The sequence below is a fragment of the Strigops habroptila genome, chromosome 10, assembly GCF_004027225.2.
Source record: "Strigops habroptila isolate Jane chromosome 10, bStrHab1.2.pri, whole genome shotgun sequence".
In the NCBI taxonomy this organism is placed as follows: Eukaryota; Metazoa; Chordata; class Aves; order Psittaciformes; family Psittacidae; genus Strigops; species Strigops habroptila.
In genome coordinates, this window is record NC_046359.1 from 35,766,707 (window position 1) to 35,792,181 (window position 25,475).

Below are 25,475 nucleotides of genomic sequence, written 5' to 3' on the forward strand. Positions count from 1 at the left end.
TCCACAGATGGCATTACTGAGTTCATTTTCAGCTTGAAGAGGAGGGACTAGTGCATCCCAAGGAAGAAGGTAGAATTACTGTAAATGAGCTTAAGTAGCTGAGTGAACAGTTTGATCCACCTACCAACTAACTACTCATCTGAGCAACTAAGATAGCTGAGAGCGGCAAGGTGTGCCCACACTGCACTGAGGCTGACACAGCAACCGAGAGAAGTTGTCCTCTGATGCTTGTTCACCAGACTGTATGAAATAAGCAAACCCAATTCTTACCAGGAAAGTGTCTGCCTTGCAGAACTCAGAAGTGTACCCAGCACGATGAGATTCCCCTGCTAATCATCTTGGTGCAAGCAAAGAGGAATAAAGACATAATTACTCTTCTGCTCCAACAAATGGCACCTCCACACTCACATCCAGCAACTGTACTGGGGAGCGTCTATGCTTTTACCCATTCCAAAATTATCCTACATTGGTTATTTCACCCTGCAGGGCTGCCAGGTCTGAATTAAACCCAAACACATTACATTGTTTCCAATTCTTTGATTTGATCAATATTCTTTATTAACAGGTGTAGGACTTGCTTTGAATTCAATAAAAATATGCTCATAAAACTGACTGTTTCTCTGAGAAAAAACTGTGTTTTCTAAGGTGTAATTTAACAGTATTCTGCCAAAGGCACAGGCAGCTGCGAGCTGCTTTAAGTGAAGTATATTTACCCACATGTTTAGCAACATATTCTTGCTTTCATTTCTTAGAAACCAGAGGGAGAGTTTTAAAATGAATGAAATTGATTTGCTGACTCGTGAGAAGCAAAAATAAAACTGTTGTCTCTGTTAGCTACAGAAGTGCATGAAAGCTGCCTGGCATCTTCCGTTTTTCCCACTACACAACCAGAGTCTTCCTTAAGAAGAAGGAACTTTCAGCTTAGAAACTTGAGTCATAGGAACATTACCTTAACTGGGCTGCAAGGCAAAGATACATTCAGCTTGTTTGAATTCAGAGGAAAGATGTGAAACCAAATTGGAGGGAGTCTCCAGGTAAGCTAAAAGCAATCGTCTGACTGCATTTCAGTCCAAAGCAGCACCAACCATGAGTTGTATAAACTCATTTTATGCAGTCTCTTTTGTTAACATCAGATGTAAATTCCAAACCCTACAATTTTGGGCCTCAAATTCGAGGTGTTTGAATTTACTGTCATATTATATTGTGAAAGTAGATCACCACGTGTCTTCATATTTACTCTTCTGTCTAAACAACTTCTTAAATGAGGTTCTGCTTCAATATGCAAGTTTTATGGTATCTATATGCATTGTGAAAAAGTGCTTTTTCACAATAATAACTAATATTTTACTATCTTTGACAGCAATAAAAATGTTTATTAAATACTACAGAACATTATGAGACAGTCTGAGATATGCATGAAATTTCCCTACCGGAAAGCACATTTACCTAAGGAGACTGGCACATTTCCAGTGTGGTTTATAATTTAAAAGTTGCTATAATCTCAGAGTGAGAAATCCTGAGAGACAGATGAGGTTCCAGAAGATTGTTAAAGGTAAAAACCATCTTCAGAAAAGGGCATAGCCTGGGAATGATAAATATTGTGGCATGTTTATTTATTCCATTATTTTTTTGTTAATTTAAACAAGTACCCAGAAGAGAGCAAGCAAAAAACTAGCAAGGACCAATGATGAATCAGGGTAAACTTGTATGAAATTAAATGAATTCTTTCTATAGCAAAGTAGCAGGTCTTGGGAAAAAGAATGAGCAACTAAAGCCATATATGCTAACTCTGTGATTCTGATACTTTTTCACAGTGCTGTCTGATTGTTCCCACTCTTAATCTTGTGTATTTAGTTATTCCTACCTAAATGCAGTACTTCTTGTTTTTCGTTGTTGAGTTGCGTTACTTTTCACACTGATTTCTTAACTTGTCATGATGATTTTCAGTTTGCATCCTACCCTTTCAGAGGTGGTGAAGGGATCCTCTGCAGCTGATAGCTGAATGGTATTTAATAATCCTCTCTACTGCGTTATCCAAAATATTAATGGAAGTTTTGACTAGTGCTAGACCCGAGGTAGAATCCTACTCGATCGTGTGTGCAAAATCCTTCCATTTTGACAGTGAATCATGAATAGCAAAACCAGCTGCATTTGCACAACACGACGCAGCAGTCCTCAGCAAAATACCTGCATGTTTTATCACAAACTGAACATGAGTCGATAGCATCAATCTGGAATGAACGCAGAAAACATTGTACCAGGATACATAAGCCAAAATGTAGCACTGAAGATGTGAAGTAATCAGATTTTTGGACATTGCACTTGTGAAAACTACGTGCACCAGTTGGAGATAATTCAGGAGATACTACAGATGTAAAACACAGCCTCTAAGATAAAACACAAAGAATTGAGCTCGTTTCACCTAAAGAAAACTCTGAAGACATGCATGAGAACATGCAGTCAAAAATGTAAAGGGGTAGTGAATGTGGAGACAGAATATAATATTCTCTGCCCACTACAGATAGAATAAAATGTAATGGTCTTAAATTACAAGAAGTGATTTAAATTAGAAATTAGAAATACTCTCCTATTGGTAAAGACATTAAAATATGTTGCTAAATTTGCATGTTCCCAACACTACATTAATAGTCAAGTAAAAATGTCAACCAAACAATGCTTCCTAAACCTACATTAGAAAATGTCATGTACGCTGCATTTAAGGTCTAAGACTAGACTGTTAGCTAGATTTTGGTTATAAATTACAAACCAGAGACTCACTACCTTACCCAACACACTCTAAATCATTGAATAATAGAAAGGTTTAGGTTGGAAGAGACCTTTAAAGATCACCTAGTTCCAGGCCCCTGCCATGTTGTGTTTCATTTTTATTTTGCAGAGGATTTTTTTATTAAAAAGGAAGTCGTAAGGAAGCTGAATTCCATATTCTGCAAAAGAACAGAGGCAGAGTTAAGCGACATCACTTATTCTAGGCTTGAAAACATTTTGCACAGCCATTGAGAGTTCTTTAGGAGTCCAACGCTGATTTCAGCATAAAATCTTTTCATAATGCCAGTCATAGAACCACAGACTGGTTTGGGTTGGAAGGGACCTTAAAGCTCATCCAGCTCCAACCCCCTGCCACGGGCAGGGACACCTTCCACTAGAGCAGGTTGCTCCAAGCCCCTGTGTCCAACCTGGCCTTGAACACTGCCAGGGATGGGGCAGCCACAGCTTCTCTGGGCACCCTGTGCCAGCGCCTCAGCACCCTCACAGGGAAGAACTTCTTCCTATTATCCAATATCAGCACACTTTGGAACTGAAAGGCAAAGCCTTCAGTTAATCCAATTCTGCCAATACAAACACATTCTTGAATTTAGTATTAGAGAGAGCATCTTCCTGGACACAGGCTCTGGAGCCTACAGCACCAAGTATGGAAGGGAGTGGGATGACAACTGGCAGGAGAAAGGTTTGCTACAGGCCTGGATTTCCACATTTGTGGAAATCTGACCCCCATTTTCACCACTGTGGCTCCTGAGAACCAAAGAGGTATCTTAGGAAATCGCAGGTATGCGGAACGTGGCCTTGGGTGCTGTCATTTAACCGAATTATGCAGATTTGGTGCCCCCTGCTGTCTTTCCTTCTGCTGCCAGAGTGACCGGTGAAATATGGTAGTAAGTGCTAACTGCACTGAACTGCACAAAGCACCCCCAAAGGGTAAATTAAAGATGCTGCCCAAAAAGGCACATTTAAACTAGAGTGTGAGTCCACAGGAAGCATCCAGGAGCTGAGAAAAGCAGAGCTGTATGTTGGTACAGCAATGATCACAAACAGGGGAAAAGCATCAAGTGCACCATCACCAGTGGGAACTGCAGAGAGACCTGAGCTTCAGCCTTGGCACAACTCCATTGCTTGGAAGCAGGATTCAGTCTTTTGTGGACATAAAAACACATGAAATCCGTGTGGTCTCTTTCCTCGCTCAACAATGGGTCTGCTGCATTCCTGCCTCTCACCTCTAAATAGAGAGTTTAAATAGACTCTAAATACTTTTGTATTATGGTAGGATCTAGAGGTCTCAAAAAATCTTAGTGCCAACCAGTGGTACACCCAGGCACATACTGAGTGCATCTACATAAGCTTTTGTATTAACTAAACTGGAAAATGTGCTTCAGGAGTGTACTCAATACACCAAGGTCCTGCATGGGACAAGCCTAGAGTAAAACCTCTCCAACGCAGGCAGCACAGCTGTTGGGACAGCAACACAACTTGTTTCTCTCTACAGAGCAAATCTTCATGGGCCACACTGCATGCTAAAGCAGATGTACCCACTTAAAGGAGACTGACCCGCAGAATCTCACTGCTGCTAAGAGCAGTTATCTATCCTCTCCTTCCTTCTAGTTCGCAGTCCATCCATTTTGTTAGCACCAGCAACTTGTCTCGTGGCACACAGGGCTTGCTTAACTTCCAGACTTAATTAAAAACTAATCTCTCATTTTTTCTCCCAGGGCTGGTTTTCGGTTGGATCAGTTTATTGTATCATCATGTGAGTGGCTGGTCTGATGTAAGAAGGGGGAGGAATGTCCTTGTGGCAGCATACAGTCTTAGATTGGCTTAGGCTAATGATGAAACTTCTGGCCTAAATCATATAAAAGTGTGAGGTGCCAACAGGTACAATGGCTTGTCCAAAACCATAGAGCACATTTCCACCACAGCTGGGTTGAAATCCTGCTGTAATCAATGGCTGAGATTGTACATCCCTAACTGTTTTAATTTCTCCATTGGTTTCTTGCCTCTTCCCTGTACTTCCGGAATACTACACAACATAAGGGATGATGAAACAAAGCTACAATGCCCCATCGGAGCCCCTGCAGAGCGGCAGACAGGACTTTTCAAGGAAGAATGTCTAGGTGAATTTCTACTGTAAATCAACAGTGGGCTAACAACTGGTAATTTTGTCTATTGATTCTCAAAGACATTTCTTTAAAGGTGCCTTTGTTCAGTAGTCACAGCAATGAATCAGTCAGTCAGTTACTTCCTCCCTTTGCTATCTGTGCTTGAAGATGAAAACAAAACCGTGTAAAAACCACAGAGAAGGGACAGTCCTGTCTTGCCACCACAGGGGTATTTAGTGACTGAGACCAGTGCCTGTATTCCTGAAAACACTGTGCTAAAGTGACATTGTGCTGTACCTCAAACAGATGTGCGCCAGAGGATGCTTCATCCTTTCATATTCTCCTGGTGTTCAAAGGCTCTTAGGACTGACATTGGAACTATGAGTTGATGACTGTTCTGGAAAGGTTTTCTGGGGAACAAAGTGAAATTTTTGTCATTTTTAGGGTCTGAGAAGGTTTTTCAACTTCAAGAGAAAAGAATTTATCCAGCTTCTCTGACACTTAGACACACAAGTCCTAAACGGCCATTTTCATGTCTTGAACTCCTGTGACTTGGAGAGATGGTATGATCTGTATTACATCTGCTGTAGTAGCACTTAAACAAACATCCTTTAAAAAATCTTGCTCACTCCCACCATCCAGAAATCCCATTTTGTACTCCATTCGTTTTATTTTTATACCTCAACACTAAAAACACCAGAAGGCAGGAATCTGGCCTACTAATTATTAAACGTTGCACCCAGATACAAAATCAACTTGCTTTACTACATCCTTTATAGTTGTTATTTTACTCAGTGTACTTGCTGCAGGGGCCAAGTCTAAAAATTCACTTCTGTCTCCTCTGACTGTTGTGGAAGTCAGCAGTCTGTCCTCTTTTCACCTCTTTTCAGGGTGAAACCCATCCACGCACAGCCATGTCAGGGGTTGTGCAAGAAGATTATGAGGGTGGATCCACTTGTTTTGATCTCCCGACAGAGCACTGTGGCTCACCCTGCTTCCAGGCTCTGAGGCTGCTCTGAAGTTAATATATTAATGTGCGTATCTCAGAGCCACCACTTACAAAGAGCCAAGCCTCAATGTTCTTGAGTGCGAGGAGCTGATTTCTAACTATTGAAATGAACTTGAGCACTGGAAGAGCTGGTTTGTCACAGAAGGGTGGTGTGAAGAAGGATGAGAGTGGCAGTTTAAGTCAGAAGGTCTTATTATCGCTAGACCTCAGGGCACCGGCTTATCAGTAGGGGTGTAGCTTTATTGGGAAGACTGTATTTTATGATATTTATGTCTGTATCTGAAACATTTGGTTTCAGGGAGATATCACAGACACTTCATGAGCCTCTGGCATGCTACATCATAGCAATTGATAACAATTAGCAGGAGATTCCCTTCTAGTGCATGCCAGGACCCACTGTGCAGGAAGGGATAAAATACATCACTACTCATGCTCTACCAGGCATGCTCTTCCCAACACATAAACTAAGGTAAATACCAACATACATGTCAGACTTCTTTCTTCTCTTAGCATACTCTTGTTCTTACAATTCAAGTGTTGGAACACATTTCTGCCAGCTAGCCCGTATCTGTGTCTTCTTTTATCTAAAAAATGCAGATTTGCACGTTGTGAGTTGCAGCTTTCTCCTCATACGGTGGGAAAACACTTTTAGAATAAAGAATACAGAACTGGGCAGCAAAAACCCCGAAATTCAGTTCGCAATGTAAACAGAAGATCTTGCACTTACTGCACTTGTTAGACATCCTGTCTAGAATAGGATGGCAAATTGCCTGAGGCTTTGTTTATGCTGGCTAGCAAAAAATGCTATAAACAAAGTTGAAGAGAAACTGGTTTCTAACATGATTTATGCAGTCTGTGGGGACTAAAATCAAACTTTTTAAGGCTAAAAAGCAACAACAACAACATGAAATATTGCACTAGTGGGACGATTGAAATGAGCTGCATGTAATACAAAGAAAAACAAGAGCAGGCATCTATGACCCCAAGCCAGAATTCGAGTCATTCAAATACAGAATAAACAGTGGAAGGACACCAAGTACAAACAAATTTCTGTGGCAAATATCCATATTTAAGGGTTAGTTTAAAGAGCAAAAGATCTATTCACAGTCTCCTAGAAACTAAACTACAATTGTACCAGGTGTATACATATGTTAGTATATCAGTAAGCACCAGTATATATTCTTATGTTAGAACAACATAATGTCATGTACTTTTGTTCTTATCAGAAGCTGGAAGACAAAACCACTCTTCACCCTGCAGTTAAGAACACCAGATGACAATCTGTTAGTCTACATAGTAAACAATGCATTTTATGAAGCATTATTTCAGTTTCTTTGGGTGCACTCTTTTATCTATTTCCATCTATTGTTACCTGTGGAATTTTAGTCTGTAAGCTTTTGAGAGTAGGAACTAACCTTTTCTTTGTGTCCTTGTGAAGATCAGGACACAAGGTTCACAGAGTGTGAAACCAGGACTACTAAATGTTAAAGGAATGCAAGTAATGACATATAAAAACTCTGTACTTTTCATGATAAACCAATTTAGCTCCAAGATGTGCAGTTGTTTTAAGGTATTTTTGTCTGAAATTCAACATTTAAGGATCTTCATAGAATCACAGAATGGTTTGGGTTGGAAGGGACCTTAAAACTCATCCAGTTCCAACCCCCTGCCACAGGCAGGGACACCTTCCACTAGAGCAGGTTGCTCCAAGCCCCTGTGTCCAACCTGGCCTTGAACACTGCCAGGGATGGGGCAGCCACAGCTTCTCTGGGAAAAGTCTGTGCCAGCGCCTCAGCACCCTCACAGGGAAGAATTTCTTCTTAATGTCTAATCTCGATCTCCCCTCTGGCAGGTTAAAGCCATTCCCCTTGTCCTGTCCCTACAGGCCCTTGTCAGAAGCCCCTCTCCAGGTTTCTTGTCAGCCCCTTTAGGCACTGGAGCTGCTCTAAGGCCTCCCCAGAGCCTTCTCTCCTCCAGGCTGAACAAGCCCAGCTCTCTCAGCCTGGCTCCAGAGCAGAGGTGCTTCTATAACCTTTTTTGACATACCCTTTTGGTTGTGGCAATTAAATATTTCATGCAATCCTGTTAAATATGAAACACTGAGGGTAATAAAATAAAAAAAAATTGAAAAAGTTAATATTTATGTTCTTGGAAAGTAATGCTGTAAAAGCCTTTCAGCTTGCGTGTTTGTGTCTGTCTGTCTGTCTGTCTTGGTTCTCTCCTCACCCTGATAGGAGAGGACTTGCCAGAATGTCTCACTGCTCCCTTTCTGGCTGCTGTTTCCCTGCATGGAAACTGGGTAGGGTACAGATGATTAAATGGTGGGAATTCAGATGTCATCCCAGTTCTGGATTTAGACAGGGCAGACACATCCAGGGAGCTTGGAGAGCACTCCTGAGGCACACAGTATAGACACAGCTAAATGCAGCCAAGAAGAGGGCCTTAGGCAATAACTGACTTTGCAGCTCTGTCTAATCTCCAGGTTTATAAGTGGATGCCTTTTGACATTGCTCCTATTGCTGTGTAAGAAAAAAGCTTCTGTAGTTCCATGAGGCATTCCCAAACAGTAGATACAACAATATATATAACAGGCATGTGCTGCTTAGTTCACCACAATCAGATATTATGAATTTTGATGGTATTCCTTTATTTAAAACATGCCACCAAGAGTAAATATTTTATGGTCAGCAATCTATAAACAATGGAATTTAATTTCCCATTTACCAGGTATATGGAACTAAATCTGTATCCAGTGCTCTGTAATAAAACACAGCTCATAAAGTAATATGATGCTTTGGAGTATAAATATGACACATTATACACAGCATATAATTTAATCATTCTTGACTATGGCATAAATGGTTGGAGGTGAATGCCACCTAGACTAATACTAATTACACTTTGCACCTTTATGAACACACTGACTGAAGTACTTATCAGCCATGCACACAAGCAATTTGCTCTAAGCCACACAATGAGTCAGTGGCAAACAAAGGAGGGGAAACAAGGTCCCTTTATCTCCCAGACTTCTGAACCAGCTTCTCGCCAGCAAGAATTAAAAGCCATTTCATACTTCACTGCAATAAAGCAAATTCTTGCCATTCATCCAGTGTGGTTTATTGGAGTGGTGACCTCAGCCTCACAAGATATTAAAAAGCTTTGTACAAGTAAATACAAATATATATGTATATTTGTTAAATATGGTAAAACACAAACTAAATGGATGAAACTCTTACAACTCCTAAACCAGCTTATTTTTACTATCTGTACAAATTACCGAGGAAAAAAGTACTACCTTTAAAAGCACACATTTATTGTGTAAACCTCAGTGTTTTGTGTAGCCTTTAGGTTCACTGTAGCCATTCTGCGCTACGTTTTTATGGTTCTTTAAATGACCACTGGGTGTCACAATTATCAACAGTAAACACTACACTTGGAAGACTTTTCCAGGTTCGTTTCAAAAGATTCCTATCGTCAGAGATAATACCAATAATATTAAGAGCCAGCCCCATTCCAAAATGAGGAAATGGTTTCCTTGATAAAAATGAAAATCAGAGTTAATACAAACTGTGTTCTTTTAGGAACTACAGCAAAATAGAGATTTTTTTTTCAAGTTTAGTCTACAACCAAGATCCTGTTGTACTGAACATTTGTGAAGTATTTTCACTGCTAGAGTGGAATGAGGCAATTCCAAACTTTACGGACTTGAGGAATAGTTTCAGTAGGCTTCCTCTTTCAAGAATTACACAACAGGAGAATCAGTTATTTCCTCTCCATTTTTTAAGAAGCCCACTCCCTCAAAGAGAGACTGAACATTTTCCAGTATACATAACACTATAGCCTTTATGCTTCAGGTTCCAGCTCTCAGAATCACACAGCTAGCAGAAGAATATGAGTTGTCATGCTTTTTAATTGATAAGTAAGTTTGTGGTCTTCATCACAGAAAAGAAAATGCAACCCCAGTATCATCAGTGCCTATTCAAGTTTGCAGATCCACGTTTATACCTTACATCTGGAGGACTGGAAAGCTGCTCCATGGATCCAAAGCACAGGCTGCACCAAGTAAATTATTCACAATTATACAGGCTACTATATATACTACGCAATTTAAACCATCTAACCATAAAGTTTCAGTTTAGACTTCACACCCTCCAAATGAATACCATCAGGAAGGGCTGGCATGGCTGTGGACATTTGGGAGAGGACACAGTGGACAGTCAAAGTGTGTCATGCCAAGCAGGCTGGTGCTCCTAAGTGCCTGGGGCCACCGCAGTATCTGCAGGATGCTTGGGAAGCCTCTGCAGTACACGTGCTAGAGGACACTGGTCTGGAGCAGGTGCTGAAATCAGTCAGACTCGTGTTTGGGAGCATTCTGGACAACAGAGTTTTTGGGATCTTTGCCAGGCCCTGTAAGGTGTGAAGAAGAAAAGAGGAAGGAATTTCCTGGCATATACTGGAGTTTGGCATTTGAAGGCTGATTTGAAGGAGTGTGGGCATAGTTCTAGCTCTGTCGTCACCAGCTGGGCAACTTGTAGCTGCTGCTACATTTCAAGTTTTCCCATCCCCTTTTTCTCACCCATCTCTGACTTCGGAAATAGAGAGAACTAAAAATGGAAGCAGAGAACTAACTTAATCCCTGAAAATGAGGCTCAGCAAAAGCACCCGTGGTTTCTGGCCACAGATCAGGTGACGGGTGAGAGATACAGGCTGAGACACGGGCAGCTGAGACAGGAATGCCAGACGGGCACTGTCGTAAGAGATGTGTAACACATGGCAGGCACCAGCCTCTCTCTTATGCGCTCTGTTTAGGGCCCCATATAGCCTTAAGCAAATCACCCTGCCCTGCCCAGCGTTTTCCAACTCTGCCATTTCAGACACTTGCTACCTCATTGGCTAAAATGACTGTCTCAGCCAGAAATGTATTCTTTTCCCCCCTTATTTTTACCTTTAACCTATTTTCATCCAAGTCCAGATGCACACAAAAAGGCACACTCAAAGTGTGTGCCTTTTAGTAAGCAGTATCTAATACATAAAAGATGGATGCAGAGAGGAAGAGAATTAAGCTGTTCTTCATGCCCAGCATGGCACGATAAGAAGTAATGGGTGTAAACTGCAGGTGGGAGGTTTAGATTAGACGTTAGAAATGGTTTTTTAACAGGAGGCATAGTTAAGGACTTGAATAGATTGCATGAGGAGGCTGTGAAGGATTTCAAAAACAGGTTAGACAAATATTTATCAAGACTCATGCTGGTATATGTGTTTGCAGACTGGAGCAAGGAATGGATTGCTCCAAGTCCCTTCCAGTTGTGTTTTCCTGTGATTTTGATTGAGGGATGTCTAATGGCCTATCTCCTATTAGGGATTGGTCTCACAATCTTAAAACACTGCCATCAAAAGAATAGGGAGGATTATATATTTTTGTAATTAACATTATTCCAATTCCCTCTCTCCTTACTCAAAAAGCCCTCTCACTCTTCAACACATTCAACTGCAAAGCTGAATACAGCCAGTAAAATACTGAAAGCATTATACTGGCAGCACTGATAACAGTGGTAATAATACAGCAAGTGATCTGAAATCTATATTTCTTTTGACCAAGTTCTCGCCCCTTATACCCTTCTCTCCTCCTCCCCACCCCTACACAATACCTAATTTTCTAAATTACTAGAGCTATTATGCACGCTTTCATTAACATAGCAGGTGCAGTTACTTAGACCATTAATGTCCTAGCAGTAGTGTAAGTTGGGAGTGACCCCACTGCAAATTAACAGTTCAGACACAAGAGGTGAATGGTGCTTTAAAATACAGCTGGAAATCTTCCACTGTACCCAAACAGGACTTGATCCAGGGTCCTTGTCTGAAAGCTGCTCCCTTAACACAAGTCACTTGAGTTGGAGGAGAAAAGCGTTACAGATTAATTCTGGTTTGTGGAGAAAAGAGGCTCTTTTCTTCCAGCTGAAGTTAAAAGCTGCCAGCAAGCATCAGCAACCTATTTGGAAATTCTGGACTGACTCCTGATGTGATTTGACCATGGGCTTTTTCTCCCCTTGCTATTGTATTATTTCTATGAAGTCAGTTACCAAAAGCTTCTCTGATTCAAATTTATTCTTTCTACCCTTTCCCTTCACACTATTGGGCCACTATTTGTCTTCCCATTCTCCTTCCCACCGCTTCTCAATAATAACTTCCTTTTCAATAGTTTGAAAGACTGATGCCAACATCAAGAAAAAAACTACAGTGGAATCCCCTCTATTCATACTGTTCTGTTTATGCTACTTTCCAATTTTGTCTCCCCTTTCTAAACTGTAAGCTTACTGGGGCATGGACGAACATTCATTTTATGCTTGTACTAAATATCTGCAAAAATAGGGTTCATTTGCCTGGGCCTATAGGGATTACTGGTTCATGGATGTTAAAAATATTGCATAAGTAATGCAATGTAATATAATGTCGAATTGTGGCTACTACCACATACTTTCCTAGAGAAGCAGAAAAAATAACCTCCAGGAATTCTTCCTATTACACAGAATTACTCAAAACGGGAGATGCAAAAAAGACAGAATGATGCATCACACTGAGAATGCTCCTGTGCTGCTCACAACCCCACGTGCCAAACCACACTGACAATTACTGAACACAGCACTGGCCACAGAGCAGGGTCCCACAGTGGTTGGTATTTTGCATCACCTGTGCTAAATATTCTGAATAACTTTGGTTTAGCTACTTGACTTATTACTCATATAAACCTGTAGTTAAACGTAGGATATGACTGCACAGCTCAGCACAGCACTCCTACCAACTAATTCCAAAACAAGATGCTGCATAGGTGTGTCATCAGGGCACTCCACCCCGGCTTAATTAGCGCGGCAAGCAGCTGGGAAGGCCAGCTAAGGCGGGAGACCGCCGCTTCCATAGCCCCAGCCCACAGCCCAGTGGCCCTGTGGGTGCTGGAAGGAGGAGTAGGCCAAATGTTAGACCCATCTCGCTTCAAAGACTTTAAGAAATAGCCTTTTGATGTCTGTGTAGAACACACAGATGTAAAGATAAGATCTGCTTCTCTTTTAACCGAGGGACCTCTTTAAGTGAGATTCTGGTCCAGCTAGACACAGCAATCCTTTTTGTTCACAGCCACCTAAATTGCTCTTCTTCTGCAGAGATACAAGGATGGCAATGTGATCAGAAGGTACAACAAATCGGGTCTTATGTTGTTGTTGATTAATGATGTCATTCCATAAATGCTGCTTTATTTCAATGGACCCTACTGTGACCTCACACCAATAAGAATTACAAAAAACCTGCACTGAAGCCAGTGGAATCACATAGGTGTAGCCAGTCTTACACTAATGTAAATCTCATTTAAGTAAACAAATGACAGGCCAAATGTATTATCGACCTGTACTTACTAAAATAGAAATCTATACCAAATATTATTTGGGATAATCACCACAAGTCATACCCCGTGAGCCTCATTCTGATATGTGACTTACTCTTCGTCACATAAAACTTCTGCAGTGTAAAGAAAGCAGGATTAAGCCAAACAATTCCATGAAATCATTAGCTTCCCGCCACAAACACAAATCAGACACGCGTAAGAATAAAAAGCCAGTTTGGCAAGATACCATAATGCCAAGTCAGGTTATAATAATTTCTAATTAACACTCTTCCAAGTTTCAGTGTTACTTATTTGCATGTCAGTGTCACTCAGAACAATACAAGAGTACTGAGGATTCCTGCCTATGAAAACCTCTAAAATAAATGAAAGAAGAATTTACAGCCTGATCTGTACAAACAGAAATGGCAAATAAAAATGACAACTGAACTTGACAGCCCGTGATGAATACGTCTTCAGAAACGAGAAGGCTGATACATGTCCACTGGCAAAGCATAAATCAGCACAAGCTGAATATCTGAATGTGCATATTTTTAAAGCAACCAAACTAATCAAGCAGCAGTGACTACCCTTTACTATCTAATGAACTTCATATATTAGATTCTAGCTAGGCCTAAGAGTCACAAGACTTTGACACAAGTCAAAGACTTCCCTTTCCTCCTTCCAGCTGGAGCTACTTCCCACTGTGCCTCCCAGCTCTGAGTGTTTCCAACAGGACACACTTGTCCCTCAGATGTGGCATTCTGAAGAAGTGTTACTAAATAGGAGTTGCTTATAAAGAAGGTAGTAGTATTTATAGAAAACTAGGAATTAATTTGAAAATTCTACAGATGTATATTGTTTCATCTCGTGCTGATGGATAAAAATAGTAATAATAACATACAGGGTGTCCTTCCCATTAGTCAAACTGGTGATGAGTAATGCAGCCAAATGAATGTCAGTAAAACCTACCTACCACGCCATGCTTCAGAAACCTTTTTGGCAGTCTTCCTTAAGAGAGAAGCCACAAAAGCATAAAGGTTTAATCTACATGTATTTGAAATTCCTGTATTATTTGTGAGGCAAAGATTCAATTAAAGTGTATTAATCACCCCAAACAAGTGTCAGTGTCTGCCTATATCCCACATATTATACCCTCTTCAAAAAAACAAGCATTTTAGAAAATTTGGGGAATATTACGTTTTCTACTTGAGAAATCAGGTTGGTTTAGTACCAAAGACCCAAATATATTAGTCAAAGACAAAAAATATTAAACTATAAGGCACTACGAGCCTTTAGAAAAGGATCTGAAGAAACTCTTCTGCAAATTGTAATGTAGCATTTAAAGGCCATGGGATCACATGGGTCTAACATCTTACTTCTTACTGCTAGCTCAGAAGGAGCTTCTGTCTTGCATGAGTGTCCTTCTGAGAGTTTGAGTGCAATGCTCTTGGGCCATGACTCTGTTCTCCCCTCCTGCATCTCAGGCCAGTGTGGTTCTGGAACAACACTCTTTTTCAAGTATGCAGAACAAGCACTTTTGTGCTGGGCTATTGGTGGTGTCTTGTGTTCTTTATTACAGCAGCTATTTGAAACTTAATGAGGTCTTAAGTACGAGAGTAAGTGCCAGAGCTGATGTACTGGAAAACAGTTACAAATTAGATGAAGTGGTGAAGACTTTTTACTAGGTAAACGTATGGAGCCACATGAAGGACTCCTTTCTCTAATTTTGTCTCTCTATTTCTGATGTAAATACTATGCAACACCAAGGAGGGAGAAGCTTGTACAGAAAGCTGTATTTTAAGCTATAAGCAAAGATACAGTTGCTACAAAACCTAGTGATATCCCTTAAAATAAGGGGCACTTAAATAGTAATGCAATGACATTCTTGTAACGCTAACCTTTAGTCTCTTGTCCAAAGCAAGTAAGGCGGATCTGGCGGTTCACTTGCTTTTAAACATGAGCTCGGGAAAACCACATATTCCTGATTAAGAAGGAAAAAAAAAAACCCAAGTAATCCCAGGGCTCCAAGGAGCTATTCACAAGCTTAATGTTAAGATATAATCTGCTGGTGATTACGTAATAATTTCCCCTCTCTGCCCATTCCAGAGTGGATATGAGATATTACAGTCTACATGCCCGGTCTTGAAAGTCTAGTTCCAGGTGTAAGAGCTCATTGCAATATAACCCTCTAGAGAAAACAGAAAAGCAGAGAGAAAGGACTAGTGTACATGTCCTTTGGGGAGAGGCAGGTCCTGATTCAATGGATAGGCAATAGAAAGTGGTGTGTTACCCCACTCAGGGTTAGGCTCTAGGAGCTATGTGGGAGTTGGCAGACACAATCAACAAGCCTGAAATAACAATTGCCTTGAGAGCCAGCAAGAAGTAAAAGGCAGGGGAGCGGCCCTCCAGTAGGAAAAGTAAAATAACTGCAACAATAGAAGGATAAATCTAATCTCACACAAAAACACCGATAACCCATCTGAGACCTGGACATGAAACCGACACACAAATATTAAGGAACACAGACTACAAGAGACGCTCTTAAACAACGGGCTTGGAAAGCCCCATGGGACAAAATCAGTGCAAGGTTTTTCTGTGGAATACCTGCCAGCTCCTGCTGCACACAATGGCCAGAAGGGGATTTAGGAACTGTTAGAGTGAACATTTATGCCTATCAAGATGTGGAGGGAAAAAAAAAAACCAAAACCAAAAGTCCAACTACACTGTAATTCTGCTTGTTGTAAGTGTGGAAACATCTCCTTGAAGCACTGAAATGATGGCCTACCATCTTTCCAAATCCTGGCTACACATAACCTCCTCACATATCTGAAAATGAGTGATATACCACAGTATACACAGCCAGATTTTGCAAGCTGATATCTAGGATAGTCCCAGACAGATAAATCATGCATGCAAAGCAAGTCTGACATGTCAGATTCACAGTATATGTAATATTGTCTTGCTGTGCATGCTCAGAGAAGTTCTACAGTGAGTACCAGTCTGGCATCAGACCTTTTGCACATGCATATTTTATCTGACCAAGCAGAGAAGCCTGACTTCTCCCAATACATGGCATCCTGCACATCCAGAAAGATACTGATGGCAACAGAAATATAGGGAAAGCCATGCCATACATATTCTCTTCCTATGAGAAATTGTATTGACCATATAATATGGTACACCCTGTTTGGAACAGGACATTCCGTACCACATGGCATCCTCAGCACTTTCTGGCATTTATTTTTGTTACCACACCATGCTGTGATTGCCCAGGAGAGTGCAGAGGTCACCATCAGTGTATGTACACGAATTTGGTGGACAGAAGACACAGTGTTATTACCTAATATTTAACTAGGTTACAATAGCACTAATGCACTTATCCTTGCCACATGAGCTCATCTACAAGGCTTCCTACTGGAGCTTTGGGACAGAGTATCCCCCAAGACATGACAATTACTGAGTCATCAATATTGTTCCCCCCATACCACAGGGATTCTTCTCAGAAGTGTATTTATAATCACAGCAAAGTTAAAGTTGGGCAAGATCCTTTGCAGGTTGACCTCCTGCTCCAAACAGGGCTATCTTCAAAGCTAAACTAGGTTGCTCAAAGCCTTGTCCAGTCTAGTTGTATCTCCATCATGGAGAGTCCACAGCCACTCTGGGAAGGTGTTCCAGTACTTGGCCACTCTCACTTTGAACTTTTCTTACTCACAGTTGGAACTTCTCTGGGTGCAACTTCTCCCTTTTGTCTCTTGTCCTGTTGCTGCACAACTCAGAAGCCTTGTGCCATCTTCTCTGTAATTCCCCCTAAGAAGGTGAACATTGTAATTAGATCCTAGTGTAGCCAAACCCACTTCCTCAGTGTCTCATACATCATGTGCTCCAGCCCCTAACACCTTAGTAGCCCATGCCTGCTGGGTATATTGATAATGCAGCTCTGTAGGTGTTGAACTCCCATGCTGAACTTCTTTTGTCCACCAGGATGGCCAGGCCCTTTTCTGCTGGGCTACTCCCAAGCCAGTTGGCAGTCAGCCTGCAGCACTGCATGAGGATAGCCTGCACCATGTTCAGGACTTTGCTCTTGTCTCTGTTGACCATCATCAAGTTCTAACTGGCCCATTCCTGCAGCTTGCCAAGGCTACTCCGAATGGCAGCTGTGGCCTCCAGTATGTCAACTGATCTCACCAGTCTGGTGTGGAGATCAGCTGAAAACTTGCTAAGGGTGCATTCTGTCCCACCTGAGCCACTGATGAACAAATCGAACAGGACTTGCTCTGGTATAGATCCCTGATCCCTCCTAACTGGGCATCAGTCAGAGTTCAAGCCAGTGAGGTTTGAACCAATGCTACCCTTCAAGCCTGGTGGTACAGCTGGTTTTTCACACACAGAGTCTGCGCACCACATCCACATCTCCCCAGTTATAAGATAACTGAGGAAGACCCTATCAAAAGGCCTAAAAAAGTCAAGCTTAAATGGCATACTGTGATTTCCTCTTGTTCACTAAGCCCACAGTCAGTGACATTGGGTCAGACATAACTGAACTTAAAGGCCTAACATTTGCCTTTTTTCAGTCATGGGTAGTCTTCTAAATGCCACAGCCTTTCAAATGTCACAGGGAGTGAGCACACAGTAACACTGGCCAGCTTCCCCAATGCTCAAATGCTTGCCATCTGGTCCAGAGGACTTGTATATAACCAGTTTGATTCAGTTGGACTTCAACTTCATCCTACTCTACTGTGGGTAGTCCCCCTTCCCGAAAGTCTACTACCGGCCACAGAAGCTTGGGAGATGTGGAAGTTTTTTTCCCAGTAAAGACCAAAGTGAAGGAGGCCTTGAATATCTTGGCCTTTTCCTTGACCTTTTTCACCAGGTCAATCACCCAATTCTGCAGCAGGCCCACATTGTCCCTTGCCTTCCTTTTGCTGTCAATGTACCTGGAGAAACCCTTTTTGTAGCCCTTCACATTCTCTCTCAGTTGCAACTCCAGCCAAGCTTTGGCTTTTCATATTCCACCCCTTTACTAAAATCCTCTGCCTAAGGTGATGGAATTGTATCCCAATGTAATTTGCTCACAAATCCTCTATCTGTTGAATGTTTTCTAGAAATGCTATTTAAGGGGGGCTGTTGTTTTTCATCCATACTCCATCTTTTGAAAGTTGCAAGCACCCTAAATAAGCCTGTTCAAGTGCTTATTTAGTTGGTACTGTGGAAAATGCCATTGCTCTAAATGATTCTTTCTTCCTTTGTTATTAGTTGGTTTGTTTCCAGTAACCAAAAATTTGGAAAGGATTTGGAAAGTAAAAATATACATACATACACCTGATAAAAGGGAATCAAACGATTCATTAGCTTCATCATGCAGCTTTGACTGCTAATCCATCTCTAATATTCTGTAATATTTCAGCTCTGCCAAAGCAGCCTCACATGGCTATCATCAAAAAACCCAGCCCCTTAATGAAAGAGTTCCTTCCTATTATTCAGATCTGGACTTTCTGTCCCATCCTCCTCTAAAACAAAATGGAAACAAAAAGCAAACCAAATAGCCAAATTGGATTAGTACTAGTCAGCACATAAATGATAAATTCAAGGGTAGTTTTCTTTTTTAACTTTCCACACCTAGAAAAGGGAAGCGTTTCTTGCTTTTCAAGCATTTCTATTTAGCCTACACTGTCCCAAGACATATTCTTACATCTAAAGATACCATTTTTCAACATATTCTACACTTGGTTGTTTTTCATATGGAGTGATTGTTCTCTTCCGTCTTCTAAACTTCCACCACAACTAATAAGTGTTTCTGCAACATTTTTCTGTTAAAGATATGGGCCTATACAACAGAAAGGTGTTTGAATTACAAGACAGTCAGACTTGTACATGTTCTGCATGGTTATGTATTACCTCTCTACTTCAGTAACATGGCTGATATTATGAGAACTGTGTTTAAGGTTGCCTAGGTTTGTCTTTAAAATTCCTCTTAGGGGTGTTTTTAAGTTTGTCAATTTTTATTGTGGAACTGTTGTGTTAATTCTCTATTTTTGAGAAACTTTGAATATGATGAATGCGTACTTCTGTTTATTGCAAGTCCTCTGTCACAAGTGAGATGTGTTTTGTATTTACCAGTTGTTTCACCTCATTGCTCAAAAAGCTGCATGCTTATTTTGATTGTCATTAAATCTCCTCTCTCTCATAAGGGTGTGGAATAGAATTAGGATCCAAATCAGGGCTCAGCTGATGAAAGACTGCCAAAGCATGATGCCACTGCCCCTTTCCAGATTCTCTTTTTCCTTGCTGCAGCATAGGGAAGAAGGTCTGCTAGCCACAGATGTGTCTCAAGACCCCCTCCTGGTGACTAGGAAAAGCCATAGGTGACAAAGGAGGAAAGGAGCAGCACAGGAGCTGGGGCCTGTACCATCCCAGCAACACTGAGCTTCTTCCTCCAGCCTTCTGTATTTCTGTTGGGGTATCTTCTCCTCCAAGGAAGGAGATGGGGGGGGGGAGGAGAACTTTCACTGCAAGTAACGCAGCAATATGTACCTCTTAAAAGTTATCTTTCAGGTTCTTTCCAGCTCCAAACACTACTCCTGCTCCCTGAGGATATTTAATTGAAATGGATGGGGGAAACAATGACCCTGTGAGACCCTTTTCTACCACAGATGAGTATATAGAGCCACTTGCCCATATGATATCATCCAGCTACAGTGAAGGGATTTTGCACTTCTTTCATCACAGATATACTCTCCACAAGGTCATTAAGACAGGAGCTGGTGTGTAGGAGCAACAGGCTACATGCAGGTAACAAAAGCAGCGGATGATTAGGCAATGCCAGGCTCTGGGGCGGTGGAGAGCAGCATGACAGTGGCACAAATGTATGGCAGGAAGGGGTCTTTACCCCTACCCTGGACACTAAGGCACAGGGCAGGAAAGAATAATGGTCAACTTTACCTTCAACAAAACCCGGTCTTGCTCTTTAGAGTTCACTTTCAGGTGCCTCCACAGGGTCTGTGCCACTCTCTGTACTGTTCCTCTCATCTCTACGCAAATCTTTGAATCACAGATTCAGTGATGGCCACCTGGGGAGGGGGAGGACTGAGGAAGAACAACTCAAGAATGCTGAAAAGACAAAGCGATGGAGGTAAGAGGACATATGGCAGTGGCGAAGGCTAAAGCACATTGTGCTCTCCAGCAATGGCTGGTGAGCTAAGGAACACAAAATCAACATACTCCTCTCTCTGGAAGACCAGGGTTGAATTTAACCCTACAGCCACACCTGGGCAGCGCTCAGCAACAAAGCTCTTTCCAACTCTCCCTTTGGTGTAAAAGTGCTTCAGCTGTTAACAGTCAAATACCTTCTGTGGCCTCTACACAGGGCCGAAGTACAGTATCTACTTCCACCGGGCAGGCCTCCATGTGGTCTCATCTTTCTCTGGTTTCATTCCTTTCATAGATTTTTGTTTCTTCACAGACTTCTCCACTGGTCTTGGGCCCGTGATTTCCCACAGTCAAACTTCTTCAAAGTTCCACTTGAACAAAAGCACTGTTGTCTGTCCAAACTGAACAGTTTAATGTAAATCGGTCAACACTTAGTGCTCCTAAAACCTCAGCTTCTCAAGGGGAGGATGATTAGATGTTAATCTCAGCTTTCACTAAGAAAAAAAATAAAGTTTTGTTATTTCCCTTTGGGTTCTGGATAAAAGCTTGAGAATATCAAACATGAAAATTCTAGGCTCTAAACCAAGTAACACACAACCACCCTATTTTTAAAGACCAAGATTTCACTCATCTCATGACTTTTGACCAGAGACCTGGCTGAAAGTTTGAGTTTGTCCTCCATTGCACAGGAGTAAAGAGAAGGGAGACACCTTGGGACAGAGACTGGGATGCCCGAAACACCCAATGTTTTCTGACATCATGTCGTGGCAAGCATACCCCAACCCTCAATGTTCCTGGAAGATGAAAATCACCGTTCTCCCCCTGCTTCCATGCCAATGCACACAGTGACTACAGAAGACAACACCAGCGACGGGTCCAAACCCTTCCAGTAACCAACCCGGGCAATGACAGGATGCAACTTCACTGAGCGTTTCTCCTTTTCTTAGAAGAACAAAACCCAGATTGCTTCAGGAAATTACCGTAACCCTGCTCCGCCCGGTCACCTCCGCCGTGCTGTGGGGACGTCCAGTCCCACCGAGCCGCATCCGGGCGGTGGGCACTCACCACACCTCGTGTGCGCCCACCACACGCCTTCACACATCTCCGCCATCCACCTCACGCCCCAGGACTGAGGGACCCCCCCTCAGGCAGGACGCCTGCAGCCCCCTATGGGAGCCGGCAGACCCCTGCCCCGACGGCCGGCCGAGCGCGGCACAGGGCGACCCGGGAAGCCCCTGCGGCGGCCCTGAGGCCTGCCCCATCGCGCCCCCCGGCACCTATAGCGCCCATACCCCACCCCCAGCCCCGGGCGGCGGAAGTGTGTGTAGGGGGCAGTATAGGAATTTCCTGTGACGTCCCGGCCCGGACTCCATTAGGCTGCAGCTGGGCTGAGAGGAGACAAACCCGGCGGGCAGCAAGCGGAGCGGGCCGGGCGCCTGGGGCTGCCGGGCGGGGGCTCAGGGCAGCGGCGGCCGCCATCGCCAGAGGGAGCCCCGAGCGGGCGGCGGCGCTGCCTCCGGGACCCCCGGGGGGCATAGGGCTCCGCTCCGCCTCCCCTCACCCCCCCTTCCCCCCCCCCCGCCTCCCCCTCCTCGCCCCCCCGGCTTCCCACCACGGCCGCTCTCGGTGAGGAAACTCTGGCCTCCGCTTCCTCCTCCTCCGACTCGGACACCGGCGGAGCCTCCCCGCCCCCGCGGAAGAAAGCCCGGGCCTCCCCGGCGGCGGCGGTGGAGGGAGCAGGAGAGCCCGGGGCTTCCGCGGGCAGAGCAGGCCTCACCTCGTCCCAGTCCCCCTCGCTCCCCGCCGGGCTCGCCCCCGCCGCCGCCCCGCTCAGAGGCAGTAGCAGCGGCAGCGGCGTCAGCAGCGCCATGCAGGCCAACGGGGCAGGAGGGGGCCAACAGCAGCAGCAGCAGCAGCCTCCGCAGGGGCCGGCGGGCCCGGAGCTGGGCTGCCTGAGCGCCCAGAACGGCGAGGCCTCGGCTGGCACGGCCGCCAGCGACCAGCTGGCCCACGCCAACGGGCTGCTGCCCTCGGCCAACAGCGGCGGCGGCAGCCCCGGCGGCCTCAGCGTCAACAACGGGGTGCCCGCCGCCGGGGGCCCCGGCCCGGCCTCCGCGGAGCTGGGGGGCGGCGGCGGCGGCGGCAGCGCCCTGAAGAAGAAGAAGCGGCTCTCGCAATCTGACGAGGACGTGATCCGGCTGATCGGGCAGCACCTCCACAGCCTGGGCCTCAAGTAAGTGCCCGCGGCCTCGGAGGCGGCGAGGCCGCGGTGGGCGAGGGGGAGCGCGGCCGGGGGAAGGGGGGGGGGGCTCCTTCCCTCCCCGCTCTGGCCGGGTGCCCTGACAGAAGGGCTCCGTGGGGTCGGGGGAGGCCCCGTACACACGCCCCGCCGTCCTCCTCCTCCGTCCGCGGGGAGGGGGCCGCAGGAGGCCGGTGGTCCCCGCGGAGGATGGGCTGCCCGAAGCGGGGAGCTGGGGTGGGGGGAGAGGAAGGGACCTCCCTGTGGGGATTAGTGGCAAAACCTGCCCCGTCGCAGCCTGGTAGTGCCCAAGGAGGAGAGAGCAGCGCCTGGGTGCGAGGCGGAGCGGTGGGGCAGGCCCGCACACAAAATAGCCCCAACATGGAGCCAGAGATGTGTTTTCCAAGCCTGTACCGGTCAGCTCGGTGTCTGCGAAGGGACAGGCCGGGAGTTTCCTCTGCCAGGGATGGCAATATGGAAGTCGAGTTGCACACCGATAAGGGTTGATCAATACAAATGTGTTAGTGGGGGAGAAGTTATCTGGTAAACATAATGGAGTCCGAGCTGGGCGGGGGGGGTGGCTATTTGCAGATGAGCTCCAAGATTCGGCTTGTCAGCTTGGAGGAAGCGAGCACAAACTAAACTGCCACTTAAATAAGATGTTTGGTTTCGCTCTGGAAAGCCTTCGTCCCTTCATAAATGGCGAAGGCCTCTGAAGGTTTGTGCTGGACACATGTTTTTGATAACAGTCTTATCTGTAGATTAGAAAAGAGTGGTGTTGGCTCTTCCTTAAAATCAGAATAGGAAAAATAATTGCCCAGTGGAGTAGGGGAAGTCTGAGATTTTAATCACAACACTCTCTTTGTGAGTAAAGCTAAAGCCAACACGTCATAATTTTGGAAGGAGGCTAGAGAAGCCCTCTAAAGTCTTCACGTAGTTACCACAAAAGAAGTCTCCAAACCACTGTGGAATGGGTCAATAATAAAGAACTTAGCACATAAAATAAATTGCCTCTGACACAAGAGGCAAGTTTACAGCAGCAGACAACTCGTGACTGTTCATAGACGACACCACAGTAAATAACCTATTTTTAGTGTAAAAGGGGGAGGGCTATAGGTTCATGACTTTGTTTATTTTATTTTAAGGAGCCAGTCTTTAATACGTGGTGAAGAAGGAAAAGTTAGGCCTATTGCAGATGTAGTAGCATTCCATGTTCTTTTATGGGGGGGGGAGGGAGGGAGGCAGGGGGTAGTAGAGTGTAGCTAACAGCTTTCTAGTCTATCTTCCTTCATGAAGTTTATCTTCTGTGCAGGGATGGCTGTTTTTGGTGGCTGGTAAGTCACATACTTTATGGTACTTCAGCGAAGCTTTCAAGCTCATTGACAACTTGCTTTAGATATAGGTAGCTGTTTACATGTCTCAGGCAACTGAGGTAGTCTTTTTGGATAAGCATCTGAATCTGGTCATAGTATTCTTACTTTATTAAAGCTGCTTTTAAATATGGTTAACTGTTATCATAGCAGGCGGTATATTTGTGAGGGTAAAACTGGTCAGGTTTTTTTACACTGTATCTCTCCTGCAGCCAGACTGTTGATCTCCTCATGCAAGAGTCAGGATGTCGTTTAGAACATCCTTCTGCTACCAAATTCCGCAATCATGTCATGGAAGGAGAATGGGATAAGGTAACGTAGGGCTTATAGGACTGTATTAACCACTGTTTAAATTTATAGTATCTGTGAGAGAATTCAAAATCCACCCTCCTTATATACTTTTTTTTTTTCTTATGCCGATTTCTGCAGGCTGAGAACGACCTGAATGAACTTAAGGCCTTAGTGCATTCTCCGCATGCAATTGTGGTAAGAGGCACACTTGAACTCTTTCAGAGCTGTATAGTTGGACTAATTGTAGTGGTGTAATCTTTCACTATGGAGTTGGTTGTCTGTAGCTCTTGTTTTCTTTGTTGACTTTAAGCAGCTTGCATGCTATCTCAAACATCATACTAATCTCAACTTTTTAATTCTTTTTTAGAATGTGAGATAGGAAGCCCCAAAGTATCGAGGCTAATATTTGGTGTACTGAATGTTTAAACTTTGTTAAACGTGCTTAACTGATAAAATATCCTGTAACAGTCCTAAAATAGGTGAGTTTCTGCAGAAACCGCCTATCTTGAATACTAATTTCAAACTTGAAATACTTCTCACAATCTCTATGTTTATGGGAGTTAGGTTTTCTTGAGGGAAGCTTAGAAATGAAAGGCAGTAACACTAATAGAGTTGGCATTGTAATAGCACATTACAAGAAGATAGAGGCTGCTGTAGAACATGAGCAATACTGTTGCTTTTCCAGATGGCTTCTGAAGAGCAAATGCATTTGTAATGCTGTTTGGGATTTTATTTAGAGTTTTTCTCTTTGGCTGGCTGTTTTTTAAGTTGACCCTAGATATAAAAGGTTAGTAGGTCCTGCGACTTGATGATTACAACGTGTGATGTTACAATTTCAGTTACTTTGGGCAAAGTGTGTCTTGGTTTGATTTTTCTATCTCGAGATGAAAGTCATTACTTAGAATCATAGAATGGTTAGGGTTAGCTCTTCAAACGGCTTGCTCTGTTGTGTTTAAACGTTTATTTTAACAAAATGAAGTTAGAACAACTATGGTCACTTCGGAAGAAAGCAGTAGCAAGGCTTTTTGAAGTGTGTGTGACTGTAAACAATGAAGGATCAGCTGATGGCTGCTTAGCTCTACTTCTAGCTGATTCATTTGTTGTCAAGACAATTTCCTGTCTGGTGGGGGAGGGACAGAAAGAGAACAGGAAGTGAAGT

The 25,475-nt window shown here is 43.7% G+C and overlaps 2 protein-coding genes across 4 annotated transcripts in view; one reads left to right on the forward strand and one right to left on the reverse strand.

Moving 5' to 3' along the window:
* Positions 1-21,629, reverse strand: part of CNIH3 (cornichon family AMPA receptor auxiliary protein 3) — an 84,866-nt gene extending 63,237 nt beyond the window's left edge. Inside the window, exons 1-4 of one of the 2 annotated variants that reach the window (XM_030499768.1) lie at positions 20,210-21,629; positions 16,979-17,077; positions 6,384-6,482; positions 5,187-5,299 (exon numbers count right to left, since the gene is read on the reverse strand). The gene's annotated coding sequence lies outside the window, so the exon portion shown is untranslated. The remainder of the gene's footprint in view (positions 1-5,186; positions 5,300-6,383; positions 6,483-16,978; positions 17,078-20,209) is intronic. The other variant, XM_030499769.1, reaches the window with a different exon arrangement.
* Positions 21,630-21,998: 369 nt separating this feature from the next.
* Positions 21,999-25,475, forward strand: part of WDR26 (WD repeat domain 26) — a 33,027-nt gene continuing 29,550 nt past the window's right edge. For both annotated transcript variants that reach the window (XM_030499772.1, XM_030499773.1), the window contains exons 1-3: positions 21,999-22,649; positions 24,238-24,337; positions 24,455-24,511. In XM_030499772.1, the coding sequence (XP_030355632.1) occupies positions 22,285-22,649; positions 24,238-24,337; positions 24,455-24,511 (522 nt within the window). In that variant the 5' untranslated portion in view covers positions 21,999-22,284. The remainder of the gene's footprint in view (positions 22,650-24,237; positions 24,338-24,454; positions 24,512-25,475) is intronic.